The 11,415-nt window shown below is 40.5% G+C and overlaps 1 protein-coding gene across 1 annotated transcript in view; it reads left to right on the plus strand.

The window, feature by feature from the left end:
* Window positions 1-10,872, plus strand: part of cpeb3 (cytoplasmic polyadenylation element binding protein 3) — a 55,446-nt gene extending 44,574 nt beyond the window's left edge. The window contains exon 8 of the mRNA XM_036125936.1: window positions 10,703-10,872. Within this exon, the coding sequence (XP_035981829.1) occupies window positions 10,703-10,872 (170 nt within the window). The remainder of the gene's footprint in view (window positions 1-10,702) is intronic.
* Window positions 10,873-11,415: the final 543 nt, after the last annotated feature.

An 11,415-nucleotide genomic window follows, 5' to 3' on the forward strand; every position in this document is an offset into this window, starting at 1 on the left:
GTCATATCAAGGCACTTTACAAAGTCAAATTCAAACATATTATACATTTTATGACGCTATTAAAGATTTTCTGGAAACACCATGGGCTGCATCTGGAGGAGCTGTGAGCATCTCCGCCAGTTTTCCCCCCCCGTCTAATTTCTCCTCTCCTCGCTATTTTTACCTCTTCTTTTTATTTTCACGGCGATTATTTTGAATCTGCTCTGCTCCACTAATATCCGACACTGGGGATGCAGCATCCTTTTAGGGGAATGAATGAGCTCATGGCAGCTGGAGGACACCGCCATGTAAGGGGTGGAGACGAACGGGTCGTCCCTCGCTCTCATTCTTAAACCCCTCCGTAACTCTTGTGAACTTGTGAAACGTCACGTTTAATATCGTACTTTCCTTGTTATCCAGCGGTGGATCTTCAAAGGATTCCAGGAGACTAGAAATAAGTAAAATATTCTTTAAAATGAGTGTATCTGTCCTTGATTTGAGCAGGTCAATAAGATGATTTGCCAATGGAATGAGATTTTTGCACTTAAAATAGGATCAATTTATCTCCATCATCTTATTTTTCAAGTGCAGGATTTCTAATTATCTTATCTTAGGGGTCAAAATACTCATTCCATTGGCAGATAATCTTATTTACCTGCTCAAATCAAGGATTAAAACACTAACTTTAAGAACATTTTACTTATTTTTAGATCCGTTTTTTGCAGCGTAGCTTCAGGGTTGAGAGCAAATTGTGTCCCAGCAGCTGTGGGGACGGTAGAAATACAGACCCCTTACAGACATTATCCCCCTTTTTTTGCTGTTTTGTGACTCCTGCCATTTTCAGATGATTAAACAAGCTTATTATACAAAGATAGCCTGAGTGAGGGACGAAGCTATCCAGATCAGTCCGTTTAAACTGCCCTGCACTGACTACAGAACCGCTGTAGAGGACTTTAGGCCCGCTCTTCTTTGCAGGATTGTTTGAACTCAGACTCAAGCATTTCTAACTGGATTTAAGTCTGACTTTGACTGTGCTGCTTTTGTTTGTGTACAGCTGGATTTAAGGTTACAAACTGATGGCCACACAGTTTGTGTGTTTTTAACATCTGCTGGCCCTTCTCGTTAAATGCTTTTTAGTTAATTAGTTAAATAGTTAATGTGGTTAGTGATGATGAGCCAAAAAAGGTGGTTAATCACAGTGATAACACTTTATTTGAAGGGGTGTACATAAGACTGACATTACACTGTCATAAACATGACATAACACCAGTTATGAACATAAATGACTCTTTATGAATGTTTAGGACTGTTGTCATTAATTGTCATTCGGCAAATTATGACAGTATTAAAGCAAAGTTGAAATTTTTTAAAATGTCTTTGTTATGACAAGCCCTTAACTTAACCAAACCCCAAGTCAAGCCCTTAACTTAACCAAATCCCAAATCAAGCCCTTAATTTAACCTAATCCCAAACCAAGCCCTTAATTTGACCTAATCCCAAACCAAGCCCTTAATTTAACCTAATCCCAAATCAAGCCCTTAATTTAACCTAATCCCAAATCAAGCCCTAAATTTAACCTAATCCCAAACCAAGCCCTTAATTTAACTTAATCCCAAATCAAGCCCTTAATTTAACCTAATCCCAAATCAAGCCCTTAATTTAACCTAATCCCAAACCAAGCCCTTAATTTGACCTAATCCCAAACCAAGCCCTAAATTTAACCTAATCCCAAATCAAGACCTAAATTTAACCTAATCCCAAACCAAGCCCTTAATTTAACCTAATCCCAAATCAAGCCCTAAACGTAACCTTGTCTCTGTTAATGTCAAGTTCTCATAACTAAGACATTTTAAACAATGTCAACTTTGCTTTAATACTGTCATAATTTACCGAATGACAATTAATGACAACAGTCCTAAACATTCATAAAGAGTCATTTATGTTCATAACAGGTGTTATGTCATGTTTATTACAGTGTAATGTCAGTCTTATGTACACCCCTTTAAATAAAGTGTAACAATCACGGTTAAGTCATGATAAAACAAGAAAGTGATTACTTTCTGACACATGGGCAGCATAGTTTATTGTTTTTTTTTTTTTTTACTTTTTGATTAAATTAAATCATCATTTGAAAACCTTGTTTTCTAGCTCCTCAAGTTATGTCTGACATCAAAATTTGTTTGATGATCAGAAACATTTAGGTGTAGCCAAAACAGAAGAAATACGAGGGGAGGTAAACAAACAAAAACAAAACTGCAGTGATCTGCAGAAGGCGGGATATTTGTCCAGACTGTTCTTAGTCCGCAACCCCCCCCCCCCCCCCCCCCCTGTTGAGCATCCATCCAGGCTTGACCGAATGGAAGATAACCGTCACTTTCCACCCTGCCTCTCGTTAAACCGCCAGCAGCATGTGTCTGCGCGGCTATGAAAGTGTTTTTTGTTCGGGGATGACTCATGCTGGGGCTCGGCCTGCCGTCGGGGGCCGGGCCTGGACTGCTTTGGTGCTCGGCATGAAGGTCAGGCAGGCAGAAAGAGAACGTGGACGCCAAGACAGGATTGTTTCCCCTCGGCTTCTTTCCTGTGCTGATATCGTCCAACGTTGTGATGATGGATCAAGACAAAGCTTCTTTTTTTTTCCCCTCCCTACGATATGTAATAAAAAAAATGGCTTCCTCTGATGTGGATCCACTTGATCTAGAGTTTTACGATGATTGGACTGAGCTGTAGGCGTTTTGAAGGTCTCCAAAGATTTCTGATCATCTCTGGGGCCGTTTTCTTCGCATGCGATGGTTTTAGCTCTGAGTTGAAGGAGGTTTATGTGTGAAGCTCTGTCCAGAAAACTAAGATTCATGCTGAGTTGTGCGTTTTAAACTAAAAATAAAAGGAACGTTTTGTTTAAACAAAAAGTTAATTGCCACAGATCCTCCAAAATGGCTGCAAGCCCATGCTCAGACATCCATCACATCCGTTTACAGACACAACAAGCTGCCTTTGGCGTTTAAGACAAAAAAGGCAATGTTAGAGCCACTGTACGCCCGAGGCAACGGCAAATTTAGCTGCTGGTGAATGTGGAGCAACAGGTGGCTTTTTAAAAAAAATACAGGAGTAGGCGGAGAGCCGCACGGACGTTTAAATGAGAGAAAACACTGGAAGTTGGTCAAGGCCATGACTCCAACCCCGTGCTGGTAATGTGCTGTGTTTAATCCATTATTTTAATCAATCCAATGCACTTTTCAACACAAGCAGGTTAGTTTCATGTTATATTATATGTACCGTAGAATTCACATAAATCCAGGTTATGCCAGTCCAGGTTCAGATCCAGTTATACACAGTCCACTTCAGTCCAACTCATTTTTTTAGTTTTACACAGAAAAACAATTCAATTAAATTCAACTTTATTTATATAGCGCCAATTCGTGATACATGTCATCTCAAGGCACTTTCCAAAGTCAGATTCAATCAGATTATACAGATTAGGTCAGATTATCCAGATTGGTCAGAAAGTTTCCTCTCTAAGGAAACCCAGCAGGTTGCATCAAGTCTCTCCAAGCAGCATTCACTCCTCCTGAAAGAGCGTAGAGCCACAGTGGACAGTCGTCTACATTGTTGATGGCTTTGCAGCAATCCCTCATACTGAGCATGCATGAAGTGACAGTGGAGAGGAAAACTCCCCTTTAACGGGAATTAAAAACCTCCAGCAGAACCAGAACCAGGCTCAGTGTGAACGCTCATCTGTGGGTTAACAACTTTTGCACTAGGCAGGAGTACTTTCTATGTGAAAGAAAAGCTGAGAGTATTAGTAGCAACAGCTTGTCCTTCCAAGAAAGTTACACAGGAGTACTTTCCAGTTGAAATAAAATTAAGGATATTAACTCCTGAAGTTTAGACTTTAGACTTTACTTTAGTAATAGTAGTAGCAACCATGAAATAATCACACAAACAATACTGACAATAGACAAGACAGAAGGATAAGAAGTGACACACATTTGCTGAGACCTGACGTAAAGATTAATGATAAAAGCTGAAGTTGAAGTTAAAATTAAAGTTAAAGTGCAGCAGTTAGTTAGTGACCTTAAATTAGGACCTGAGAATCTACAGTTTGTTTAAAAATACAGTGACTGTTGGGACAAAAGAGTTTTTTCAGTCTGCTGGTTCGACACCTTGGTAGAGCGTATCTCCTACCTGAAGGGAGGGGCTTAAACTCTTTGTAAACTTGAGGTTGAAGCCAGCAATGACAGCCCCAGTGGCTCAGAGACAGAAAAGAGACACAGAGAAGCAAATAAAAATTTGTCAGGGGTTCTTTCTATGCGACAGGAAGTTGAAAAGATGATGGCCGAAACAGAGCCAGGCAGTGACTCAATCCAGAAAACATGGACGGGACAACACGCAACGACAAGGCCAGGGGTACTTTCTATTTGGAAGAAAAAGCAAGGGGGATTGCGTTAGTAACTTTGTTATCGGCTCTGGTCACGATGGAGACACACCTGACTGTAGAGGCACTGAGTGAAGAGTACCTTCTACTGAAACAAAAGCAGAGAGCAAACAGAAGATTAAATAAATAGAAAAAAAAATAGAGAGACATCAAAACCTTGGATGCTTTCTGTGGAAATTTAGGGGACAAAAAGAAAGTACACAAAGTTAATGGCAGCAATAGTTGAGAGAAGAGACAAAGGAAGACGAACCGGCAGTAGGTGAGGGGTACTCTCTATGAATCAGAAACAAGGAAAGTACATGAAGTTAATGACAACAACGTTACTGTCCGGAAAAGAAATTGAAGGAAACTCAGAATAACTCGACTGGGAATACTTTCTATGGAGCGGCGGGGGGGGGATGGATTGTCAAGCAAGTTCACAAAGTTGGTGCCGGCAGTAGCTACATCGCTTTGTTTGTTTGTTTTATTAGAATCCCCATTAGCTTCAGCATCAGCTAAAAGCTATTCTTCCTGGGGTCCTTCAGTCTTCCACGTGACAATACAATGTATTACATCACATTACACACTATACATACAAGACATTTACACAAAATGTAATACATATTTACATTTAACACCTTTTATCATTAAAAAGTAACATAAATAAATAAACATAATTAACATAAAATTTTGCTACTCCAGATAGATCTATATCAAAGAACTAGCTAACAAGAACCCTACACAATATCTCCTTAATAAAATTAACATTAACTATCCAAATTTCTTTGAAGGTAATATTTCTTAAGTGAAGTTTTGAAACCATAGAGAGTGTTTTGTTGTATGATAGTCTTTGGGAGTGAATTCCATTCACACATTGCCTGGTACCTAACTGAACGTTGAATTGATTTTGTTTTAACTCTAGGTAAAAAAAAACTACCTCCTACTGCATGTCTTGTTGGATAATAATGTGTATCAGTACTAAAGGATAGTTTTGTATATAAAATGAAAGGCGTTTTATTTGTTATAACATTATATAGAAATACCATTACTGAATACACCAATCTGTTTTTAACTTTTAACCATAAAAGACTATCATGCATTTTGTCCACATTTGATCTAAACCCACATGAAGGGGCAACACGTGCAGCTTTATACTTGTAGTTTTTTTATATTAATTGATGAAGTATTTGACCAAACCACTGAGCAATAATCAAGATGTGAAAAAAAACAAAGCATCAAGTACTTGTGTAACAACCTGCGGTGTAAAGTATAACAGTGACACAGTCGAGACAAAGAAACGACAAACTAGCAGGAAGCCAGGGTACCCTCTTTGAATCAAAGACAAGGAAAGTACATCAAGTTAAAAAAAATGGCAGCAGTACCGTCAATGACTCCTTCTTAAAGATAGAGAAAAGGAAACGCAGAATAACCGGTCAGAGTCTACTTTCTAATTGAGCAGGGTGTGGGGGAAGGATTACAACGTGAAATCACAAAGGCGAAGGCAGCAAAAACCCGTGTAAAGCTTTGACCGGGAAATAAAAACAGAACATCTCTGAAGCTGCGTGTTAGCTGCAAGCCTGGGCCTGATGCTTAAAAACGGATTCCTTTTTAAAGTCCTTCTAAAAGTCTTCTGCCAGGGTGAGACTGTGCAGTCGTCATGCTGCTGTCGCTCAGACTCCCGCCCATCATCCGAAACACTCTCATCGCTATTGTTGGCGATGAGCTTCAGATGTTCGGGGAGCTATTTTCGTCTCTGACTTGGGGCAAAAAGAGGAGGAGGAGGGTTGAAGGTTTTGTGTGTATGTGTGTATGTGTGTGCGCAGCATTGCTTGGACTGCGGGAGCTTTAAACTCTTGAAAAATGCTTACGTCACACAGCAATAACTGTACCTTTAAAAGGTTACGACTGCAGTGTCCTTTTGCCTGCAGATGGTCACGATCAGCATCTTTTTTTTTTTACTACACCGTGAGTCATTCAGGAGAGAGGATGTTCTATCTGCGGCTCTGTCTCTTTGATTTCAGAGAGATTTTCTCCTGTTGGTAGCAGGGAAGTGTCCCAGTTTCAGTCCTTAATCTTCCTCCATTACCCAGGCCTTGATTTATCTTTTCCCTCTTGTGTCGGGATTATACGCTGCTTCAAACTGAGATGATTAGCAATGCTTGATTTTTTTTTTTTTTTTGTCCCCAAGTGCTCGCCGGTATTTTTCTCTCTCTCTGACGTCAAGGTCATTGTGCCTCAGATAAAGCAAAACTAAATGCATCATACCGTTGCTCTTTTTTGTGACGGTGGCAGTATCTCTAAAGGTTGCTGGTGTCGCGCAGCAGAATGCCACTGAACAGATGTGGGCACTGCGCTCATTGAGAACCGGTTTGCAGACGCATTTCAGCGGCTGAGATAACCTCTGGGCTTAAATGTCACCCTTTTAAGCCAGAGAAGCCAGCGGCCTGACTCGGTCAGTCGGCGTATCTAGTCATCGTTGGATTAGATTTCCGCAAAGTCAACATAACTTTCGCTTGATGAGGTAACGGGAAGACTTGGATTTCGATCTCTGGCTTTGATGTGCCAGTGGAAAGATGTTTGCACCCTACTAAGTGACTTGGGTATCGTTTGCACAGACTGAGCTATGTGGGGGAAGTGAAGTAGGAGCTAGTAGGTGGGAGGAGCTCAATAACTGTTATTTATTTTGTCTATTTTGTCTGTTCAAATTGTAAAAATTATGAAAAATATAGATTTATTGCCAGTTTTCTTCACTAGAATGGCACTAGAGGGGATGCAAAAAAGTAAAAAACAAAGCAACTGGACTTGTTTTCCGTAGTTGAAGACGTTTCGCTTCCTCTCCAGGAAGCTTTCTCAATTCAAAAAGTCTGGAGTAATGTGGAGTACCAAGCTTTATACTACTGCCCAAACAAAGGCATTGTAATTTGGGCAGTAGTATAAAGCTTGGTACTCCACATTACTCCAGACTTTTTGAATTGAGAAAGCTTCCTGGAGAGGAAGCCAAATGTCTTCAACTACGGAAAACAAGTCCAGTTGTTTTGTTTTTTAGTTTTTTTGGAATGACCATGACCTGGATGACTGAAAATCTTCACCAGCACCTAGAGGGGATGGTTTATTTCCACCGTACTTTTTCCAGGATGAAATAACGATACGTAACAAAGAATCGGGCACCCCTGTGAATTTTTGTTTAATTTATTGTCAATGTTCTCTAATTCATTGAATATTGTCCAAAGCCTCTGGTATAATTGTGGCTATCTGACCACTCTTCATACTCTTTGTCCTGTTGGAGCATTTTTATGAGGATAGAACTCATCCGACCCAAACGGTATGCCTCATTTAAAAGGGAATTGGTCCGGGTGTTCAGGAATAACCAAGGAACCACCCAGGCTGGAGCCTTCCATGAAGTAGAGAACTGTCAGAGGTATCAAAAGTATTCACGTCTATTATACTCAAGTATAGGTACTAGGGTTTTAAAGTACTCCAGTAGAAGTAGAAGTATCAACTAAAATCTTTTACTCAAGTAAAAGTGTAAAAGTACCGGATATAAAACTATTTAAAGTATTAAAGTAGAAGTAATCTCAAAATTAATGATTAATCTGAGTGGTTAATCAAAAAAGAAAAACAAAGAAAAGAAAATAGCCATCCTAAGTTTTTGTTTGGGGCGTTTGGCAAACAACTTGGTGCAGTACTGCCTCCAACCACAATTAAAATCAGTCTGGTTCGTGTAGCGCTCGTTTTCTGGATATTTTGTTTAATTTTTGTTTTTTATTGACAAGCTCGAACGAAAACACGCTGAAATAAAATAGAAGTTACCAGACTGGTGAATAGAAAGTACAGATAATTGCATCAAAAGGTCAAATATAGAGGTAAAAAGTAGGCAAAAAAAATTATTACTACACTAAAGTATAATTAAGCAACATTTCTACTTAAGTAAGGTAACAAACTATTTGTACTTAGTTACTTGACACCTCTGGTCACCTACGTAAGAAAAATACTCTTTAATATTTTTGATATTTTATTTATTTATTTATTTTGAAGGCAAAGCAATATTTTTAGTTAAAAGCAAAAGAAATATTAAAATATGGCAATATTTTAACTGTTAATTAGGAAAAAACTAATAAGTAGGGAACAATTGAGCCCTCGTCTGGAAAATTATCAAATTTAAAACTGTCACTTTCCTGGCTGGTTTACCGGTAGACTAGATAGCATAAGTGTTAATATCCTTTATGTCGTGTAATTATGTAATTTAATGTGTGATTGCTTATCTTTAATGTGTCACTGTGTGCTTCCATTTGCTTGTTAATTTTCTGTTGATACGATTAAGAGTTTCTACTGATATTTGTTGAGGTGCCACTTGCTAAGAAACGTAGCGACAAATTAGCGGTGTGGGTCTATGTATGTGTTTGAGCGTTATGGATTATAGAAAACCCCTAATAAATTCTAACTCGTGCACCCAGTTCGTGTTTTTAAAGTTAGTCGATGTCGTTGCTGCTCCTGCATCAACGTTACAACATGGAAAGAAACAGTTAAAATAAATATATCAACATTGAGTAGTCACGTTTGGACTCAGAATAAGTTTTTCTTCAGTATTATAAACCCAAAGCTAATATTCCTGATGAAGTGTCTTCTGAGAATGAGTGACGCCTTTCAGTAATTTGACATCGTGCTGCCAGACTGCCTTTATTAAACACTCCCAGCCCCAAAATGAATCAGGCTCTTGGCCTCTGCTGAGGGAAAGAGTCGGTCCTGCTCGTTGTTCTTTCAGCAGCGCTCTCTGTGGTGCTGGTGAACATATTTCCTTCCCTAGCAGACAGCGTTGAGAGCTCAGGAGGAAAGCTTTATAAATCGCAGGCACGAGCCACTGCAGATCTCCACTCTCCACCCGCGGCATAAGCCTCCGCACTGCGCAAGGCTGACGGGGAGAACAGACAGACCCCTCAGAAAGTGTTTCGGACTGAAAATTCAGGTTATTTAATCAGCCTCATAGAATATGAAGCAGGTCAGATTTAGTTTTTAACATTTTTTTCCCCCCACTTTTAATACATGAAATCACAATTTCAAATCACCAAATCTGCGTTATAGTATGGAGTCAGATATTTTTTGTCTGCTATTATAACTAGTTTGATTCAAGTCATTTAATAACAACCAAAAAAAAGAAATAAATACAGTACAAATCTGTTGGGGATGGGGGCAATAAGAATAGAATAAGATGTGCAGATGGTATAAAAACGTTGGTTCATCATGTCACTTATTAAAGTTGTCAACCGGGATCTGTGCGTATAAGAACGGATTTTCTTGGTTATTACAGGTAAAGTTATTAAACTCCTGCGCAGACAGGAGAAACCAGCTAGCAGCAACATTAACATGCATGGACCCGCGAACAGGATGCTTTGGTTTTTTAACTTTTAGATCGTAAATCGCACCTCGTAAAAAAAAACAACAACTTTTAAACATTAAAGTCCTGGAGGACTCTATGTCAGGTGAGTCTGCTTCAGGGGGTTGGGGCGACTGTGGCTTGATGGGTTGAGTAGTCGTCTGGCAATCAGAAGGTTATGGGTTTGATTCCAGCTTCCCCTTGCCACATGTCGATGTGCCCCTGGGCAAGGCACCTAACCCCAAATTGCCTACTGAGCTGTGTATCAGTGTATGGGGAGTGTTGGCCTAGTGGTTAGAGCAGTGTGCTTGCACTCAGAGAAGGATGCAGGTACCCGGTTTGATTCCCAGCGCCTGCACTCTGGGTCCCTGAGCAAGACCCTTAACCCCAGATTGCTCCCCACACATGGCAGCCCACTGCTCCCCAAGGGGTGATGGGTTAAAAGCAGAGAACAAATTTTGTTGTAATGTATGTTTCAATGACAATAAAGATGATATTACTATTACTGTTAGGCAACACCCGTTCGTGGTTTAATCCTGGAAATGTGCAGATGTTGCCCAGAGATAAAGCGGCGGCGCGCCTGAAGGGAAGCGGGCAGGGCTGGACTAGCTTGGGCCACTTCTAGTTAAACTTGGCTTTAATTGAAGCTTTCTTCCGACGGACAAATGTTCAGCTCCCGCCTGCGGCCATCTTTTGCCCCGCTCCTGTAACTTGCAGCTTGCAGCGCCTATTTCTGAACGTTTAGTTTGCAAAGCCTTCATTCATTCAGCCTTACTTCTCTTCCCACCTTTCCTTTCCTGTTTTACTCTCTTTACCCTCCACCTCTCCACCTCTCCTCTCCCCCCCCCCTCGCTGGCTCACAGAACACGTTGTTCTCCTTCAGACTGTACGAGCTGCTGGCCAGCTCTGCCTCTTCATGCCTTATTTTTACCCCATACCAGGTTTTTCTCCCCGTGAGGCGATCTGTGTCCTAAAGCCCAGATTTATCCAGATGACAGACCTTCCTTTACGTAAGCCTCCGACACAGAGGCAGGAGTCTTCGGTCGTGGTGATGACGAGGCACCTTTCCAGCGCGGGGAGCCAATCAGAAAGCAGATTAGGCGGACACTGAGAGCAGCTGGTCACGGTTTGGACGGTGGATGTTTGTGTTTTAGGCTCCGCGGGGCAGCTTGTCGCCAGGGGAATTGCCCCCACCAAGCTTCCTGCTTTGCAAATAATGATTTTAATCAATTAGGTCCTCTGGAAGGCAAGGCAAGTTTATTTATAAAGTACTTTTCAGTAACAGGGCGTTTTTAAAGTGCTGTACGTGAACAAAAAAAACACAGAGGAAAGAAAAAAAACAGCAGCAGCAGCAGGTGAGATACAGCATAAGACGAGATGGACTATAAACTTCTACGTTAACATTTAAAGGCAACTCTAAATAAACAGGTTTTTAGTGACGTTGCATTATTCTCCACACGCTGTGATTCTGAGGCTGTCCGCCTTCAGAGAGGAAAATCTGTGATCAGGGTTCCTGTTCAGCCTGGAGAAACGTGGAATTTAACTGGAAGGTCTGAATATGTGCAGAAATTAATTCATTAAAATGTCTTAATTACAGATTTCACATCAACTCTATACATATTGGTCTGCCTGTGTCACTTTCAGGGTCCCTACA

This window comes from Fundulus heteroclitus, chromosome 22 (assembly GCF_011125445.2).
Source record: "Fundulus heteroclitus isolate FHET01 chromosome 22, MU-UCD_Fhet_4.1, whole genome shotgun sequence".
Lineage (NCBI taxonomy): Eukaryota > Metazoa > Chordata > Actinopteri > Cyprinodontiformes > Fundulidae > Fundulus > Fundulus heteroclitus.